The sequence below is a fragment of the Cydia pomonella genome, chromosome 6 (genome assembly GCF_033807575.1).
Source record: "Cydia pomonella isolate Wapato2018A chromosome 6, ilCydPomo1, whole genome shotgun sequence".
Taxonomy (NCBI): Eukaryota; Metazoa; Arthropoda; class Insecta; order Lepidoptera; family Tortricidae; genus Cydia; species Cydia pomonella.
In genome coordinates, this window is record NC_084708.1 from 17,682,449 (window position 1) to 17,703,713 (window position 21,265).

At 34.5% G+C, this 21,265-nt stretch overlaps 3 protein-coding genes across 3 annotated transcripts in view; all 3 read left to right on the top strand.

Moving 5' to 3' along the window:
- LOC133519160 (short stature homeobox protein 2-like) overlaps positions 1–3,228 on the top strand; it is a 32,565-nt gene extending 29,337 nt beyond the window's left edge. Inside the window, exon 5 of the mRNA XM_061853120.1 lies at positions 702–3,228. Coding sequence (XP_061709104.1) covers positions 702–914 — 213 coding nt within the window. The 3' untranslated portion in view covers positions 915–3,228. The remainder of the gene's footprint in view (positions 1–701) is intronic.
- A 7,833-nt stretch (positions 3,229–11,061) lies between these two features.
- On the top strand, positions 11,062–16,476 carry LOC133519164 (glycosaminoglycan xylosylkinase homolog). The gene is made up of 6 exons (XM_061853123.1): positions 11,062–11,393; positions 11,893–12,030; positions 12,928–13,156; positions 13,556–13,760; positions 13,910–14,110; positions 15,122–16,476. The coding sequence occupies exons 1-6, from the start codon at positions 11,100–11,102 to the stop codon at positions 15,324–15,326; spliced, it is 1,272 nt and encodes a 423-aa protein (XP_061709107.1). The 5' UTR covers positions 11,062–11,099; the 3' UTR covers positions 15,327–16,476.
- A 968-nt stretch (positions 16,477–17,444) lies between these two features.
- On the top strand, positions 17,445–19,892 carry LOC133519165 (gamma-glutamylcyclotransferase-like). Its single transcript, XM_061853124.1, has 3 exons — positions 17,445–18,206; positions 18,797–18,930; positions 19,542–19,892. The coding sequence occupies exons 1-3, from the start codon at positions 18,081–18,083 to the stop codon at positions 19,828–19,830; spliced, it is 549 nt and encodes a 182-aa protein (XP_061709108.1). The 5' UTR covers positions 17,445–18,080; the 3' UTR covers positions 19,831–19,892.
- Positions 19,893–21,265: the final 1,373 nt, after the last annotated feature.

The following is a 21,265-nucleotide window of genomic DNA, read 5'->3' on the forward strand; positions in this document are numbered from 1 at the left end:
AAATTATAATTAGGGCTAAATCTTCCTTTATTCCACAAATTACGTGCCTATTAAATCAATAGGCTTGCGCAATAAGTCCGTAACATATACAAACGCATATGAAAGATAAAATAATTAAAACCTTGAGACCAATTCAAATTTACATTGTGACGTCAAAAGATATCTAAATGACGTCAGTCCAATATATGTACGAATTGAGTTGTGTTAATCTATTAATATAGATTTGTTATTGTTACCGCGTGTGAACTTTTTATTTGCAACAATCTCAACACCTAAGTACATATACCAAACCCCACTGCCAAATTGGTGACTACCTACGACCGAAATGCACCCGCGACTGACGTTACATCATTTAGATATCATTTTGATGTCACAATATAAGTTTTAATTGGCCTCAAGGTTTTAATTATTTTTCTTTCATATGCGTTTATATATGTTTTACATTTAACACCATTAGTTCGACCCCAACCAAAGCTACGCCTACGCTAGCCCGGAGCAGCATTTTCCTGCTGCCACTATGTTATATATATATAGATCATTCGTAGAAACCAGTGTTTGTATTTTCATCTTACAGTAGGATGAAGCAAACAAGTAGTGAGATGAAATATAGGTACATTTGTACGTATAATCCTCCCAATACCTAAATTTAATAAATAGGTACGATAAAACTTTGTGACATCTCACTGTCTTGTATCGCGCAGTATGCGAGTGCAGCAGCAGCGGCGGCTGCAGCGGCGCTATGCCCACCGTACGCCGGCCTGGCGGCGCTGGCGGCGCGCTGTCGCTCCTCTTCCATCGCCGACCTGCGCCTCAAGGCGCGCCGACACGCCGCCGCGCTGGCCGCTGCGCGAGCGCCCACGCCGCCGATTCCCGCCGACTCCGCGCCGCCCGCCGCCGCGCCTGCAGACGCATAGCCTCACGCCATACCGATCAATTTAACTGTGAAATGTGTACATAAAGAACAAAATATATGTAACAAGGAAAGTTGAACGAAATCGGGATGTGGTTGTTTTTAGTGGATAAAATTATTTCAAAAATGCACAACATTGAAGTTGTACTTAAGTAAGTGATAATAGTGATACCGTCTTCAGCGATGATGTATCAGGCAAAAGGTTATTGAATTTGCGTCGCGAGATGACTATATTCTAGCTTATATCAAAAATTTAAGATAAACACACTACACTATATGTACTTAGTGTTTATATAATCTAGGTACATATACTTAATCACACTAATTTCATCTGAAAATCATGCAATCTGATTTATTTTGATTTTTATTGATCTGATATTAGTTTGGCGACCTATTTTATTATTACCAGTAAATGGACTGTAAAGTATGCATTCAAGACTTGAAAATGTAATGTTAATTAAGATACTAACTTACCTACTATTAAACATTATAGACAATATGTTTGCGCTAATTACTACGCTTCAATGTAATAGAACTTGGTTTAAAACTGGTAATACTCTGACCAATAATACCTATTAAACTGTAAAGTATTTCTAAGCACATTAAAACTGTGATAAGTGTATTGAAAATTGTTCTCGTAATTTATTAAGCTTGTCTCATGTTAAGAAGGACTTTCCTGTTATTGTAAATTTAAGTATTTAATAAAACATTTGACTTAATAATTGTAAATAAAAACTAAAAGTAGATAGTGTTTATAGTATCCATAATTGATGCTCTGTTCATAGCTGTACTATCTAATTAATATATTATCTAGAGGAAATCGTAATAAAAATGTTTTCTTACCTATTTTTACCACATTTTTTTGGCAATCAATTCACAAACCACGGATGAAATAATGAAATTAAAACCGTATTAGGTTCATATTTTATTAATGATGGATGTTGCGATACCCACTGTCCATAATTTAAATCCAGGGGTGAACATGGCATTGTTTCTGCATTTGCGCTGATTGATGACAACCCTGCCGGGCTGACTGCACGGTTAATAATATACGAACCTCCACACCCAAATCAAGCTATCGTAATGGACCAGCTACGTTATAATAGCTCTTAATACTTGGACTTAAGCTACATCGAAATAGCACTAGACATCGATAGAAAATGGATTATTGGTTTGCGGTGATATTTCTACAACACGCAGAATTATAATAAGAGTACCAGGAATTGGTAAACTCGCTTTTAGACTACCCAATTTCTGAGCTCCAATCTATAGAATAGGGCAGTGTAAAAGCAGTTAGGGCACATAGTACAGGGAAAGCTAGGGAGAGGCAGGACACTAAAAGTGATTAAAAAACAAATTTTGTTTGTTTTACCTTTAACTTGGGTTAAAACTTTTTTGGGTTTTTTTATATTACAGCCAAATATGTCCTGAAAATAAAGGTCAAAAAAATGTTGGTCCCATAAACACAAACTGCCTACTATATTACAGGTCTATTCACGAAAGCTCGCACGAATGGAATGAATGAGTGAATGGAATTATCTATGTGTGTATCAACATTAACCAATAAAATGGTGACTCTGACTGTATACAGTGTATACCGATACAGGGGCCCAGGGGGCCTACCGCGAAAACCGAAATTCGCAAATTGCGGGGATCTTTCTCTTTTATTCTCACTAAGGCGTAATTAGAGTGACAGAGCAATATGCCCGCAATTGAGGAACTTTCGTTTTTCGCGATTATAGCCGATGTCACTCATACAGATAAAGTTTCGTGTTCATTAATGTGTTAAGTGTGCTAATTTACTTTGAGTAGTTCCATAAATTCTAGCTTTTGAGTATGACGTAGACAATAACTACAATAAAATTCAACTTTAAACCCCATGAAACTTCGCGTGCTGTGTTTATACGCACGGCATAACAATGTTACGCCATTTGACAGGCCTTGTTTGAGCAAGCTGTTAAAAAAGCCCCTCCCTCCAATTAGGGAGGCGCCGGCCCTGATTGGCCGTAATCCAGTTAGTATCGGAGACAAACTTCTGTTTGTAGTGTTTAGTGCCACGTGTTTTCAAATACCTTTGTGTAGTCTTCGTTGTTGTTGGTAAATAGTCATTAAAGCATTCCATTCCACCCCCTATTTTCACCGGTTCACATATTCTCATACATTTAATAATTAGATAAACGAATTTTAGTTAAAGTAAATACAAAACAATTGCTCACCGAATCATAATATTCCATTCGTTTTTCCGTGAATTCACTTCACAGATCCGGTTCGAAGGACCATGTAGCAGGATAACAAAATCATTTATCTGCGATGATACTCGTTTCTCATCTATCTTGGTTTTAATCATTTTAAGTAAAACGTTTAAGTTTAAATAAACTAACATTCGCTTGATAAGACAAGTTTCAAGAGTTTAGCATGCTAGTTAAAAAAAATCTTCATCCTACACATTTTAAATTACCTTATTGAAGCTACGTACCTACATAGTTACAAAATAATAAAATTGAGCTTGGAGCTCCTGTTCGTATATCTATGCATAAGTAATATAGTGCATATGAAATATTACCTAAGGTTGACTTGAAAGGCAAATTTTGCTTGTAGGTAATAGACAGACAGACAGACGGACGGACAGCGAAGTGTTAGTAAATTCTAACACCTGTCATTTTAATTCATTATAATTACCTAACAGTGACTTTAATAAGGCTATAACACTTTTGGAAATGACAGGTGTGACAATTTATATCTCATCTGCTGGGGACTGTTATGCTTAACCGTCATCAAGTATCTTTACTTAAGGCCTGCGGTGGCAGCCGATAGTGATTTGTGACAGTTGATGAGAATTTCCTATGGGCCGCCACCGCAGGCCGTTCCAGCGTGTGGCAGGCTTTAATACTAGCTGGCCGCGTGGCTCCAATATCAAACAACGCAAGCGGAAACGCCGGATAAAATGTACTTAGCCTGGTGAACATTTTTCGGATAAGTGGACGTAGTTAAAGGAAAAGGATCCAATCCACAAAAATACCAAAACATGAGTTAAGTGTACCAGGCAAGCCTTTAATGTGTATATTTTCATTCAGCAAAAAAGCACTGAGCTCACATAGCGTTTTCATATTTTAATCGACATCGGATACCATCCCCCATGTATGAAAGATTAAAAATGATATTCACCAATAAGTATTCAATACTCTTGGTACCTTGTTGTAAAATTAGGTTAGTGACTGGACTGGTTTATATAAATTTCAACAAGAAAAATCCAAACTGCTTGGAATCTTTTTGAGAAAATGCAATGAATACTATTCGTCCTAAATATATATCAACAAAACTGATCCAACCCATTTGGATCGTTTTTGAGAAACTAATTTGACGATGTGTACATAATTTAGCTAAACAACAAAAACGATTCAGCAAACTTGGATCACATTTGTGGAATTCTTGTTATTCCAGCATTGGTGTGTCAGTAAACAACAAAAACGATTCATGTTAAATATATTAACTTTACTTTAGGCTGACTTTTTAAATTTAAACAGCTTTATACTTAACCTAAAAGGCAGTTATACTGCTATGATAGGTTAATTTTGAATTTTTAGCTTTATATGTCGACTTGGATCGTAATTCATAAACAAATTAAATAGATGAGGAAAAATAACATAAATAATTCAAACTGTTTGAATCATTTTTGCAGGTTTAAATTAACTTGTACTTATATTCAGCGTCAAACATCAAAGTCGATTTAAGCTACTTAGATCTTTTTTGATAATTTACTCCAGGTATAGTTTCATAGTGGCAAATTAATCAACGGAAAAGATCCAGTTTAAGTACATGAATACGTTATAGGGATTTTTTTATATTTAAAATGGCAATACAATGCTAAATTTTAATAACGATCCATGTTAATTGGGTACTTGACACATGTTGAATATTATAACAAAATTTAGTTAAATGGCTAGAAAATGAGCCATCCATTATAAAAAACTGGAATTTAAAAAAAAATTGAGATTATAAAAAAATACAAAGCTCGCAAAAATCACAAAAAAAAATTGTTCTTTCAAAAATAGAAAAGATAATGGTACCATTCGATTCCTTACATTTTATTGAAAAATAAATTATATGACAACTATACACATAAACGTAATATTTCAGGGTCAAAATGGCAATTTCCTCCATTCCATTCCATACATTTAGGACAGACTTATATGATGTGACGTCATATCACCTTATCATTTTGTTAGAGGCGTTTCAATCGTCGAGTGCGAGCGTCAGACTTTAACTCTCATTTCTTATCTTTGTGTTGCTTAAATACCATGAGTCCTATATAGACATTTGATCCTCAGAAAAATCAAGATCGACATTATTTACAAAAAACAGTCAAGTAGCCAATTATATTGTTTATAAAAAAAATTGCTTTTACTATTAATTTTGTTTATACGTTGCTGGTATTAATAATGTTATAGGAATTATAATTTTGAAACTTTAGAACTACATTGAGAAAAAGGTAAAAGGTAGGCCTCTAGCCATCTCTGAAACTGATTTTTCACTATTGTGGCCTAATGGAAAGGAAATACCTCAAGCAAATTTGGATGATTTAAGATCGATGTTCGATTTTATCCCAAGGGACTGCCTACCATTTTACTATTCCCTTCGAGGAAATTCCACGTTCGAAGAAGACATAGAAGGCTATGCAGGGCCTGTTGACTTTGAAACTGAAGATCCTGAAGTAGAATGCATAGTACCTAATATAGATACAGATTAAAATACATATCTCGTGGAAAATTCAGACTGATTTTTTTATTTAAACGATTAGTGATTATTAGAGGCTTTTATTATCGTTAAACAGAAGTGATCTCAATTTTGTTAATACTCAATACTTTGATAAGCTATTACATTGTTTTTTTAATAAAGTTTTTTATCTTGTCTTGGTGATTTTCTCGTTTTTTTTCCAATTTATTGGGATGAATCCTTATTGCTTATTTAAAATGAAAAAGGTTACATGGAAAAAGTATTTTCTCAAAATGGATCCAACCCCACATTTAGTTAAATATCTCAAGAAATACGACATTAAACTAAATCGTTTATGTACAGAATCTTAAAACACGTCAAAACTCATGTTTCATCCAAATAAGTATTATGGGAAAAGTGAATCAGTAATGAGGAATACCATTTCTAACTTTAAACCTCCATAACTTTTGCTCATCTCGCTGTGGATTGAATCCTTTTCCTTTAACTACGTCCATATGAGAAAACGTGACCATTTTTAGGTTTCCGTAGCCAAATGGCAAAAAACGGAACCCTTATAGATTCGTCATGTCCGTCTGTCTGTCCGATTATGTCACCGCCACTTTTTTGAGTTCGAAGTCGGCCGAGGCCAAGATCATATTGCCGTATTTTTTGATGTGAAAAATATAAGAGAATCAAAAAGAAAAATACTTATATATTAAGTAATTTAGTGAAGATGGTGTCATGATGTGTGCCGGATTGTAGTGTTTCAGGGCCAAAAACCCAGGAAAATACTCATTTCACAGGTAGGTAATTATGATATTCCTAGCGAAATTTTCGTAACGATATTTTATCAAATTAACAGCATAAAAAGTGTAAAAAGACAATTTACAGTTCATTATAAGTTTTTCTTCAATTGTGTCAGTTTCAAGTGTGTAGTTAATTGTGTTCAGTTTTTTTTATATATTTCATCATATTAGTCAATAATTTAGAATATTTTATGTAAAAACCTAAACTGTTACTTTACGCTAGGGCTTGACAAAATGTTCATATGACTGTATCGATAACTCGTCGGTATATTAGTAGGTATGGAATTAGTTGTTCACAAGACATCATTGAAATATTAACCTTTATAACCGACTTAAAATAATAACGATTGTTATAACACCTTTTTCGAAGGTACTACTAAGGTACAGTACTAACATTTTAACCACTTTTCCACGGCTTTGCCGGCAATACAAGGAAACACAAGACAGCGTATACTTGTACACAGCGTATACACACCCAACCCAACTTGTCAGTAGGAAAAGGCGCGAAATTCAAATTTTCTTTGGTAAGTCAACTCTTTGCGCCTACTGTTAACTCTTAGCATGTGTTTGTGTTAACGACATTGCACATGTTACACCACTCACACCCGCATACGACAGAAACCTGCTTTATTAACGCGAGTCATCTGCTTTACCGACAGCGCCGCGTTCCTTAATGCTTGTTCGGACTAACTACGTTAGTAATTTAGTCAAGTAGCGAGTATTTTAGTTACTAAACGTCCCAGAACACCAAACCAGGTGCGAAAAATAAAAAATCGCAATGAGTGGCGATACCATTTTAAGTCCACACGAGTTGCGAATTAACTATTCGTAAATGTATCGTACAACGTTTTACAATACATATTGCCCTTTAAATTTTTCACATAGTTACGTAATGTGCTAATTATCGCACTAGTGCGGTAAAGTAGCGCCATATGTAGTGTAAAATAAGTAACAATATATATATATATATACATGTGTAAGTATATATTTGACCACTTCGATGCTGACTATAACGTCTGTAGCCTCGGTTATCACTATCAGTATTGTTATTTACTATGCGTCTGCTGTAAAAGAAAAATAGGTACTATAGGCGCTAATAGGGTCTAATAGTATTAATAATCATGCCTATAACATTTTTTATAAAAACAAACACATTTGAAAAAGTAGTCGATAAAGCAGTTAAACATTGATAGATTATTAATATGTTATAACATGACATCACTAATTTTATTCGCACATAGACAATTTACGCATACACTTGCATTTCATTTTTGGTCACACTTTCGAAGTTTGACAGTCGTTTTATACTATAGGGACCGTGCGCGTTGGAGGGTCTGCCATCTTGTGGCCTGAATCGGAACCATAAACATGCACATTTACACGTCACGTGTTTTCTTGTGCATAGTAGGTTCTGCCATCTTGTGGGCTACATCGGAACAATAAACATCAAATTTCGCATCGCGCCAAAAATCTGACGGCTCCTGTGCTGCCTCCTACAGTTCATGCACGCTCCCTATCCTATTTCTATGATTATCATTATCACATATTACGCTTAGAGAAAAGTGTAAAATATTGTACTTACTACTTACCTACGTGTGAAAGCTGGGGGCCTATCGCGAAAACCGAAATTCGCAAATTGCGGGGATCTTTCTCTTTTACTGTCACTAAGACGTAATTAGAGTGACAGAGAAAAATGCCCGCAATAGGGTTGTTTCCAATTTTTCGTAACGCTTGTATTACGTTCTATATTAACTAAAAGTTGCCCTAAAATACAACTTTTATACTAAAAACGGCTTTAAATATGTTAATTTAACAAAATATATTTTGACAGATGCTTTCGCGCCCAAAACGCTCTTTGAAAATTGTGTGACGTCACAGTTTACGGTTTGACACATAACTACATACACACGTAGAAGATACGAGGCTAAAAGTAGTTTAACATGTTCTTATAATCCAAAAGAATTTATTGGGATACAATAGGGTTGTTTCCATCTACAAATCTTAGGGCAGAATAGTATCCCAATAAATTCTTATGGATTATAAGAACATGTTAAACTACCTTTAGTGTACCTCTAATGAGCATATTTTTGTAAATATTGAATTTAAAATATTTCTTAACACACGTCACGTGACCGAAGTCGAAACGACATTGAAGATTCTGATGACGTCACAACTCACGGTTTGACACTGGGCTATAACCGCGAAAATCGAAGTTCGTCATTGCGGGCATTTTTCTCTGTCATTCTAATTATGTCTTAGTAAGAGTAAAAGAAAATGATCCCCACAATATACGATTTTCGGTTTTTGCGGTAGGCCCCTCGTTGTCTGTTCCAAAGAGTAAAGTAAGTATATAGGTCTGTTCTCGCACAAAATTTCCCTTCGGCCGCGTACGCAACCAGAGCTTCGTAACCAGATGCGATCGAAAACTATTTCTGCCTTGTACGAAACCGGTTGCGATCAAAAACTAATTCCGTCTTACTAGATATCAGTTACGATCGAACACTTTTCTTTGTTGTACGAAACCTTTCGACCGTTGATAAAGTCAGCTATGATTATATTTATACACCTTGTTATACAGTATAAGTACTGTACACGTTATATATCTAGTTAAAAATCAGAACACAAAAATTGTACCAGTTGATAATATTCAAATACTTTGTTGGCAAATACAATGTAACCTTGTTCCTTAAAAGACACTGGCTTGAGTTGAGTTTTGTTAAATCAATAGTTTCCAAAAAATGCACAGGATAAGAAATTATCATGAGTATCATGACAAAATATTTGAAAAAAAAACCTATAGCTAGATGGCCCAGACATTGGTTTCGTATAAGAACGAGAAGTGTTCGATCGTAACTGGTTACGGGTAAGACGAAATTAGTTTTTGATCGCAACCGGTTTCGTACAAGGCAGAAATAGTTTTCGATCGCATCTGGTTACGAAGCTCTGGTTGCGTACGCGGCCGAAGGGCAAAATTTAATACTCAAGCAATAGCCATTTTGGTGGTGGGCAATTAATTGAAGCTTCGATATCTGCACTAAAAATTAACATCATAGAAATGCTAATGGATAACAAATACTTTATGATATATAATAACTCATTATTACAGAAAACATATTTTATTAGCTGGTTAAAAACCCACACGCACGCATACACAGCTTGCCGACCACCTAAATGGCTATGGCTTGAGTATCAAATTCTGCACTGAGAATAGACAACGAGAGGCCTTGGTGTTACGTGTGTATGTACCTATATAATTACTTTACTCTATGTACATAGTTATGTGTCAAACCGTAAACTGTGACGTCATACAATTTTCAAAGAGCGTTTTGGGCGCGAAAGCATGGGTCAAAATATATTTTGTTAATTTAACATATTTAAAGCCGTTTTTAGGGTAAAAGTTAAATTTTAGGGCAACGTTTGGTTAATATAGAACGTATTACAAGCGTTTCAATAAATTGGAAACAACCCTATTCTGCCCTGAGATTTGTAGATGGAACAACCCTATTGACGAATTTCGATTTTCCCGGTAGCCGCCCTGAAATTTTCTTCCATTCGTTCCGTGCGGCTTTTACAGCCGATTACGCTGCAGTTCACCATTAATTTCCAAAATAATATTTCACTGCACACTAAATATGCCAGTTTACACAATGTTATTATAATTTCTTCTAATGACCAAAAAATAATTTCGTCTGCACTTTGACTTATTGTTAAGTTTGACTGTATGGAAGGTAGAGTTAAGGAACGCAATCTCCATAGGCAGAACTTATGCAAAAGTATCCAGTGGTCAGCTATAAATAATAGTTCCATTTGTTCCAAATCTCTCCAGAGTAGCTAAGAACCTAGGCGTTATTGACGGAGTGAAGTACGCTGTCTATGATTTGATATTATTTTCAAGTATTCTAGGTTATTGTAGCGCCACCTATTTAAGGTTTTTTGATGTCACTTTTTGGCAAAGAATATAATACTCACTAGGAGCTTTTTGGTTTATGGAGATTCCATTCCTTATCTCCACCTTCCGTATTTGACTGCCTCTTGAAATGTCAAACATAATATATAGGAGGCAAGCAAAAAAAAGTGAAACTATGACAAGGACAACAAATGATATATCTCTTTCCGTCACACTTATTGAGATTTGTATACGACCATCCCGCTCGGTCGTGGTATTATTATTAGCGAGGGTAGCACAAGGACATGAATTTTTGATGAACTTAAACGTATGGACGACAGAGAAAGGACGACAATCTCTTATGGCAGAACTGTTCCAGAGGAGTTACATGCGCGTTGCCGACCCTAAACCCCCCACCCCCTCCTTGAGCTCTGGCAACCTCACTCACCGGCAGGAACAAAACACTACCCCACACAACACAACACAAATACAACACTGCTAATAAACTAATAAATGAATATGAATATATCTATGAGGAAAATACAACTCACAAATGTCAGCATGTGACATTGACAATGACATCTCGATTTGATATTTTTTGTTTATATTTATAGGATGAAGAAGTATGGAAGAAGTGCATTAATATTTTATAAATTAACTTTATCGTAAATACATATTTTTAGATACAATATGAATTAATTTATTGTACTAGAGAAAAATCAAAAGATCTGAATAAGAGTGTTAGTACTATTAATGTAGTGTTAATTTGTGTTTGAAATGCACTATGTCTATGAATTATGTTTTCGGGTTCTCTCTATTTCTACTATTACTTGTAGCATTAAATATATACTTCTTCTACACCTTAATACCGATAGGTAAAAAATCTGTAAACTTTAACGTTCCCAGTATTAAACTAGATCAATCGCCTAGCGTATTTAAAGATATTCATGTCTACCTCAACTATCTTCCTAGTCAGTATAAAAGTCGTAACTCCAAGTTCTTCCCAATTCAAAAAACTTTGCTGACTTCTTTTAGTCCATCAAATAATATACAAGTTGATTGGCCAGATGCAAACCAGGTAGGTAATTTGTTGTCATACTTTTATGATTCAAATACCGTTAGATCAAAATACTATGCCATCTTCAGCATGCTTGGCCATGAAACTTGTTAAAACTTTATTATTTAGATTGTTAAATAACTACTAAATTGTACCTCTGTTCTATAACATTCCTTCTTTTTATATTTTATGATATGTCTAGATTATGACTTATTTTATCAAAGGATACACTATAAACTGCATCCTCTATCTCTAGTAATACTTAATTTCTGTAATATTTAAATCATTCTTAATTAGAACATAGATGCATACTTTATATTATTTGATTTTAAAGCAAATCATAATCAATCTAATCCTACATCCATCCAGGTGGCATAGCTTTATTTGATGTTCATAAATAAGCACATTGTAATATGCCTACTTGATGACTAAACTATCCTTATCTTCACACCATACACTTTATTTCAAATAGGCCACTATAATGTAGAATTTAGTCAATTAATAAGTTTCATATGTTAAGGTAGGTGCTGGAAGCTCACTTTACCCTCATAAGAATGGAGTTGCGGGACAAATGTTACATACTATGATGACAGCACCCATAGTCCTTGTTGACAATGCACCTAAAGGAACACAACTCAAATTACTTCTCTTATTAGAGGTAAGGTGTTTGTACAGGCGCCGTCAGATATATTGGAGTGGCCAAGACACTCATTAGTATCTGTACATACCTCTATTGCCAAGGCAATGAAGTGCTTGTTCAAATGGCCGCACCGGTATGATAACTGACACATTCAGTTTGTGATATTTGCAATTATGATGTTGTTTACGAATTAGATGTGTATATGTATTGCATTGTATTGTTAATTATTTAAATACTGTGGAATGGAGCAAGACAAACCATTTTGGTTTAACAATACTTTTTGATCAAATTTTCTGTAATTGTGAGTTATCTCTAGTAAATAAAATATTTTTGAGCACCTTGGCTGCTCCAATATTTGGCGACTGTACAACTGTACATTGAAACTTATAGTACATTTAACTTATGTAACTTCGTTAAAAAAAACTTAAGTAACTTCATTTAACATCACACACATTGAGAGGCAGTGTAAGACCACCCATCTATAATCCAGTACCAAAAGTATGATTACAAGTTCTATACATACTTAATTTGGATATAAATATCAGTGTATTTTATATATTTATCTAAGCTTTTTCTTCCATTTTTATAAATATCTTACCATGAAATATGGCATTTGAATATTAGTTGTACTCACAATGATATTTGATTTAATTTTGAACCATAGATGGGACCTTTGGCTGTAGATTGACAAACATATCCATGAACTTTTATTATGTTTAAATTAATTATTTGATATTTTTTTAAACCTGATAAGAATGTTTTAATATGCGGTCGAAATATAAATGGCTATTCAATTTTTTTTTTTATATTAATGTAAATGTTGCTCCAACCAAAGCTCAATCACAGTCTTTAAGAAGTAGTGAAGGCGTAATTTCTTTATTTTTTTTATATAAGTTGTATAAACGTATCTTTCAGGGAAAACAGAAGCTGTACTTCAAACCAAAGAGGTATGAGAGAGATCATATAATACATGGAAGTATTGTGGCTGGCTTTGATAGGCACAACTCCGAAGTGTTTGCTTACTATCTTGCCATGACTCTGAACTTCACTTGGATACCTCCCTCTGTGATAAGGAAAATTCATGTGGATAGAGAAATAGTTCCCGTTGCCACAATAGGATTGAAAAGAACTATGATAAGAAATGGTAAATGATGGAATTTTGTTCATTCATGATACAATTTTGATATCACAATACATTTAAATTAAAACTAAAATCTCATCTAAAATAGATACCAAAATACCAAGAAGTAGTACCTTCTCAGTGATTAGTGCACTGCCAAATTTATATTCAATCAGTAATTATATGTAGGTCAAAGTCAATACACAGTTAAATATTAGACTTGGCAAAGGGCCTATAATTCTTGAAGAATTCCCAATAAGTACTGTGCAGTGACTGTTTACTAATGTAGATTTTATTTTGTAATTATTCTGGTATTGTGTATTTATACAAAATGTTTGTACAAATTTACTTCAATTAATATAATGTTAATTCACTCCTGTAGTATCTAAAGAAAATGTTCTCCTATATTGTTTTATATTCCAGGCAATGGTGGGCGTTGTATCTATGGCAAATGCTTTTATTGTAAGATAAATGAAACTGTATGCCCTGATAATAAGGGCGAGATTGAAGGAGCGGCAATCTTATACTTAGACAAACCATTCCAATTCCAAGTATTCAAGTCGCCATGGCGCCGCAACTACAGAGATTCTACATTAATGGAATGGCAAAGAGATAATGATTTTTGTAAGTAAGTAAGTTTTGAATTAACATTATATTAGAAATCCATTTAGGTGTCATGGACACACAATGGTGAGGATTTTTGGAGACTAACTAAATGCTGACTAGTAATGTACCTAAGTTTCTTAATAAATTTTATAATATTATACTTATTTTCAGAAAAGTTACGGGAACTCTGAGCATTAAAAGAATATTAGACTTGGTAGATATTTCAATATTCGATTTTTTAATCCAAAATGGAGATAGACACCGTTATGAAATGTATAAAGACAAAATTCTACTTCTGGATAATGGAAAAGGTCTTGGAAATCCAGCAGTTGATGAATTGGATATATTAGCCCCACTCTACCAATGCTGCATGTAAGTTAAAAGCATTATCTGCAGTACTTTAGGTATAATAGTAAAACTACAGGTGTAACAAAACTAGCAGGGATCCCCGGATCCGTTTAAGAGGATATTCGGTATCATATTCTAATTAGGGAAAGGTAGGAGAAAAACGCCGAAACGGATCCCCACTATTATTGCTTATTGCTACACCGTGTAATACACAGTGAATTAATTGATGCAGTGTAAGTATTTTTTGTTTTAAGAAATCCAAAACCATAGAAGATACAGGGAAACTAAAATAATATTATTAAATAAATATTATTGGACAATCTTACAGAAATCGAGCTAGCCCCACTTAAGGCTAGGTTCACACGGCGTTAATGTTTCCCGTATACCGTATATGGGATTTTATTGAATACCGTAGTGACAGCAAATGTTGTACTCGTATATACATATAATAGATAAATACTTAAATACATAGAAAACATTAATAACTCGGAAACAAATATCTGTGATGACCTGATGAACACACAAATAAAACCACGTTTTTAAAGTATTGCAAAAAGTATAAACAATCTTGACGTGTCTCTTTATTGAAAAACACTTATTATTTAAAAAACGAGGTATAAGAGGCTTTTCAAAATAAATGACAAATTTTACAATAAATTTGTCGCTTTTGTAATACTTCAGTTTATACCACATTAGTGGCAAACAGTCATGCCTAAAGCGCCAATTACATGTACACTTCCCGATATCGGGCCCGAAATCAGTCCCGATGTCGGGCCTGATAATCGTTGTCTACTTCGTCTCAATTTTTTTTACAGTTCAAATATTGTTGATGATGTGCTGATATTTGGTGAAACGGAAAAATACTCTTGCTCGGGCCTGATATCAGGCCTGATAAAGTGTCGATGTAATTGGCACTTAAAGGCAGGCGCCTTTATGGTAAGCCGCTACCGTAGCCACAGAATAAATAACAGCCGTAGCCCATGGGTGCTTACAACTTCAACCCTTTAATGCATTTATTTATGTTTTTCCTTCCAGTCTAAGACTGACGACATGGAAATACCTAGAGCTGCTTTCTGGTGGCAGCCTTAGTGAAACAATCAAACTAATGTCCGCATTTCAAGGCGGAAAGTTAGTGACGGAAGACCATTTCAAAGCCGTGGAACGCAGGTTTCTGAAAGTGTATGCCACTGTACAATATTGCATAGGGAGACATGGTAGTGCCAAAGTGTTTAAAACTTAATGACGACACAGTACCATCGAGGACAGAGTTAATTGACTATTCTGAACCTTAGTAGATAAGGCCTAGAAATGGTTAGTTAAGGATGTTGCTGATTGTACAATTTTAGATTTGTAAGGGAAACTGGAAACTCAATAATAAGAATAATTGTTTGTTTAGAATGTCATGTGGGCTGAATGCTGTGAAAATTTTAAGAATAAATACACTAATCTTATAAATTATGTTTTGGTTCTGTTTTCTGTATGAAATTTACGGCTAAGAGCCCTTATTCCTTAGAGCGTTCTCCGGTTTCACGAAATAACGCTCGCTAGATGGCGTTGGTGCTCGGTACGCGAGAGCCGGCAACGTGACGCTCGTTTCAATGTAGACAAGAATAGTCTTGATAGTTTTCAAAATAATTTCAAGCAACATAAATTTTAGTGTTAAGTATATTATATGGGCACTCTTTATTTCATTTTATATGCACAGTAGTAGTGTATATAGTGTACTATAACTATAACCCGTGCTCTTTATTCTATCTCTTTCACACCGATGGAAAATGAAATAGATAGTAAATGACTGCAGGTATAAATAAAGAACACGCGCTTATGGCTAAATTGGGAGAAAGTCACAGCAAGAATTGTATAGCTTGAATTGTGTAAGCTAAGCACCCAGGGTGGGTGCCCTATTGATTTTCCGACAAACAATACGCCGATTTTCGATTCGCCGACAACGATTCGCAGACGGGTTCTTTGGCCGAGTAACGATTGGCAGAATGTCATTACGCATAATAATCGTTTGCACGAGTAGTCAATACACAGAACATTGATACGCATATTTACTTTTCGTAGAATAATCATTTAGTAACTGTCTCAATTACCCGAGAAACTATTGGTCGAATCACCTTTATTTCGATTTTCGCGGCAGGAGGCATACCGCGAAAACCGAAGCCCTTTCTCTTTTACTCTCTTTAAGACGTCATTAGAGTGACAGAGAAAAATGCCCGCAATTGACGAACTTCGATTTTCGCGGTAGGCCCCCTGGCCCCTTGAACTGACCTTAACACCCTCCTTTTGCGTCGGGGCCTCTGAGGTTAAAAAACGCCTTTAAGCTGTCAATATTGCTGGCTTAAAGATTAAAAATGCGAGTCTAATTCAGGCCATAATTGTAAAAAGCGGCCAAGTGCGAGTCGGACTCGCGCATGAAGGGTTCCGTACCATTTAAGACGTATTAAAAAAAAATCTACTTGCTAGATCTTGTTCAACATTTTACCACTTTGGACACACATTTTACCACTTTGGGACTGTCTCTCGCGCAAACTATTCAGTTTAGAAAAAAATGATGTTAGAAACCTAAATATCATTTTTGAAGACCTATCCATAGATACCCCACACGTATGGGTTTGATGAAAAAAATTTTTTTTTAATTTATTGACGTATTAAAAAAAAACTATTCACTAGATCTCGTTCAAACCAATTTTCGGTGGAAGTTTGCATGGTAATGTATATCATATATTTTTTTTAGATTTTTCATTCTGTTATTTTAGAAGTTACAGGGGGGGGGACACACATTTTTTCACTTTGGAAGTGTCTCTCGCGCAAACTATTCAGTTTAGAAAAAAATGATATTAGAAACCTAAATATCATTTTTGAAGACCTATCCATAGATACCCCACACGTATGGGTTTGATGAAAAATTTTTTTTTTTTAATTTTTATGACGTATTAAAAAAAAACTACTTACTAGATCTCGTTCGAACCAATTTCGGTGGAAGTTTGCATGGCAATGTATATCATATATTTTTTTTAGATTTTTCATTCTGTTATTTTAGAAGTTACAGGGGGGGGGGGGGGACACATTTTTTCACTTTGGAAGTGTCTCTCGCGCAAACTATTCAGTTTAGAAAAAAATGATATTAGAAACCTAAATATCATTTTTGAAGACCTATCCATAGATACCCCACACGTATGGGTTTGATGAAAAAAAATTTTTTTTTAAATTTTTATGACGTATTAAAAAAAAACTACTTACTAGATCTCGTTCGAACCAATTTTCGGTGGAAGTTTGCATGGCAATGTATATCATATATTTTTTTTAGATTTTTCATTCTGTTATTTTAGAAGTTACGGGGGGGGGGGGGGGGGGGGGGGGGGCACACACTTTTTACCACTTTGGAAGTGTCTCTCGCGCAAACTTTTCAGTTTAGAAAAAAATGATATTAGAAACCTCAATATCATTTTTAAAGACCTATCCATAGATACCCCACACGTATGAGTTTGATGAAAAAAGATTTTTTGAGTTTCAGTTCTAAGTATGGGGAACCCCCAAAATTTATTGTTTTTTTTCTATTTTTGTGTGAACATCATAATGCGGTTCATAGAATACATCTACTTACCAAGTTTGAACAGTATAGCTTTTATAGTTTCGGAAAAAAGTGGCTGTGACAGAATCGGACAGACAGACGGACATGACGAATCTATAAGGGTTCCGTTTTTTGCCATTTGGCTACGGAACCCTAAAAAAAAAAACAAAGTCGTGTCAGGTGTCAGGCGAATCCAACAGCTAGTGCCATAGACATACAATATAACCTAGTGCACATATTATTTTACTCCCTGGGGTATTACAAAATCTGTCAAATTAGACTGTATTACAAGGGCATAAATCATTTTTTTATTTTGTATTTCTTTGAAAATTACAACCAGTGATCGTAGTTTTTTCATCAAAACAGTGTTAATGATAATGATAAAGGTTGGATTTACTCTGAACATTCGAGTCATTAATGTTAAAAATGATAGCTCCAGTTAAAGATCATTTCCTGTACTTTGCCTATGGCAGTAATTTACTGAAAAAACGAATTCGTATTAACAATCCTACAGCAGAATTCTTGGGCATCGGCCGGCTTGATGTAAGTACTTAAGATGCTTAGCACCTTATCAGTTCATATTGTTTATTAAGTAATTTCTTAGCTTACTTCGATTATACTCTAGAATAAAATCCTTCTTTAAAAATATAAAAGCTACCTTTAGCAAATATTTTATTAAGTCAATTTACATTAACAAGATACATTAAGCATACTATGAAATACAGACCTACAAAACGAAAAACTAAGTCTCAATTATAAAAAAAACACTCCCTCTAAGACTTGGGTATAGATAAAAGAGTAAAATAAGGAAATTAGCTGACCCACTTTCCATTTCAATTAGTTTGTAAACATTATTGTGTACATAATATGTGCATAATTTTTGATTCTTTTATTATTATTTATTTTTAAGTGATTAAAATGGCCATAATGTCATAGTCAGCTAGTTATTTATGTGTAAATCATCAGCCCAAAGTACTCACAGCTTACAATACTATGCCCATAAAGAGTGTGTAAGTTTTATGCGTTAAACGCATGATACATCAATGGAATGATGGCATAATAACCATGCATTTACCGTGTAAAACGATGTAATTTCATTAGATTATTTTTAATATATTATATTTTTATTTCAGAATCATATACTTGATTTCATGAAGTATTCGGATCACTGGCGAGGAACTTCTGCTACTATAGTACCTAAACAGGGTTCTATTATATGGGGGGCCATCTGGAGGTTGCATAACAATGATATGCCAGCATTAGACTGGTTAGTCTCAGTACATTGACACAACAGCAACACAAAAAAAAAACTTGAATAAAATATTATAAGGTGTATTTGGGTAATTCAGAAATAAAACATACTTTGTTTTTAGAAAATAAATCACTTTTGAAAAATAAGTCAGCAAATTATATTTTACAATCATATACAATCTTTTACATTATTTTTCGTTTTCAGTAATATAAACTAATTATTTAAAAGCATTTTCAATAATAAGACATGTCAAGATTGTTTACCTTTTTTCTAATGTTAAAAACACGAACTATAAAAGATTGACAGATAATTCCGGCTGATTTTTAACCTTTTGAACGCCAAGAGCCACTAAAGTGGTCGTGTGCTGTCGTGCCTACCACGCCAACGACCACTAAAGAGGTCATGGCAGACGCTGTCAAAGCAATTTTACTGTTGACAGATAAGGTTTAAATTCGTTTCTCAATAGTTGACATATTGGCGTGTATGCCACATTTTGATGCGAGGGAGAAAGCGTTGAAAAGGTTAAATGATTCTTGGACTTACCAAAATTCCATATTACCTGAAATAATTCAAATAATATGCACCAATTGACAATTATATTATTAGTTATTACATATCCTTTCTAGGCAAGAAGGTGTAGAAACTAACTGGTATTTTCCTAAAACGGTGGAAATTACTACACCAGATGGTCAAAAAGTGGAATGCCGCACTTACCAACAAACTACCAACCCACCAGCCCGAGAGGAGGATGATGACATACCAGTGGACCGGAGGCCATCCATGACCTACCTGAATGTGATCTTGAAGGGAGCAGTTGAATGTCAACTGCCTCCAGATTACATAGAGAAGCTTAATAAGTTACCTCACAATGGCCAAGAAGCCTCTCCCAAAATGATTGCAAAATTGGATTTATAAAATGATGCATTTTATGACTTGATGAACTGAAATGAATATAATTATATTTTGAATATACTGTTTGATATGTTTTTATGTCGTATAGTTCTAGAGAGATAGTCTAAGAAGAAACCGTAAGTTCGTGCCATCCACGATGACGGGCAGATTTGTCTAATCTAACCTTTAATAACATGACAATACGAGCCAAGGCACGCGTCGTCTTGAATGGCACTATCTATACCTCTTAGTTTGACCATTTGACAGGCGAAACAAATGACTAGGGAATGCAAAAACCGGAGGTTTTTCAAAACCGGTTTTTTCTTCGGTTTTACAAAAAAAAAAATTCATCGCCATGGAATAACGAAAAGATTGCTTCACGTGTAAAAACGAATGCTAGTATAGTATATACACGATTTTATCACGAAATTAAAGACAGAATATCTGACTATTTTATTGTATTGTATGGGAATTGTCAAATGACTTAATGTTATTTGTAACTAGGAATAGAAACAATCCAATTTTATTAAATTATTTTTTTCTTAAATATATGACAATATTAATTTAATGTTATTTGTCTTAAATCAAATGGCCCAATCCGAAATCTTGCTCTAAGTTTTTAGCTGTCTTCTAGTAAATATTCAAGTAGTTAATTCGTTTACTGTTACTACCTTCCTTTATAAAATATTTGCTAAGTTATTATGGATTTGTAAAGTAGGAAATAAATTAAATAAGCTAATACAACAATTCACGTCACGTGTTTCTTCTCGAAAAGTCAATTAGAAACTGATGGTGTTAGATTAAACTGGGCAAACACAGGTAGTCAAGTAATTCCATTCTTTAGGGTTTGAACTACCCTTTCCTATTAGTGCGAGAAGAGACAAAAAAGGTTGTCGGTAAGTCGTTATCACTGAACCAACAAAAGACTCTAAAGCTGCCATTGATATAATTGATTACGTAGAATTTTTCTACAGCGCATCGCATAATAAAATTATAAGTAAGACCTTTTATACCAATTCGTACACCAGCACGGATGTCCTGCCACTGCCAGTACTTTATATTATTTAATCTTTCGTATTTTTGTATTTTGCATTGTAAAAATTCATTTAGCGTTACAAATTATCAAACTAACACAACACCACATTATTTGATTTGATGTCGATTCAACCGGTTTAGGACCGATTTATACCCTTATAATGAATAAAACATGCAACTTAGGTAAATAAAAAAAACCGAAACCGGTTTTTTTAAATTCTAAAAACCCGGTCTTGGGTTTCCGTCAAAAAACCGGTTTTAACCGGTTTTTTCGGTTTCGGTTAAAACCGGTTTGCATTCCCTACAAATGACGCTGTTGTGCTCAATTGTTTTATGGTCTGAGTTGACAACTCTTGGCAACCAACCAGTTAGGTACAGTCATCGGATATATCGGAGCGGACGAGGTGTTCAAAAATATCTGAAC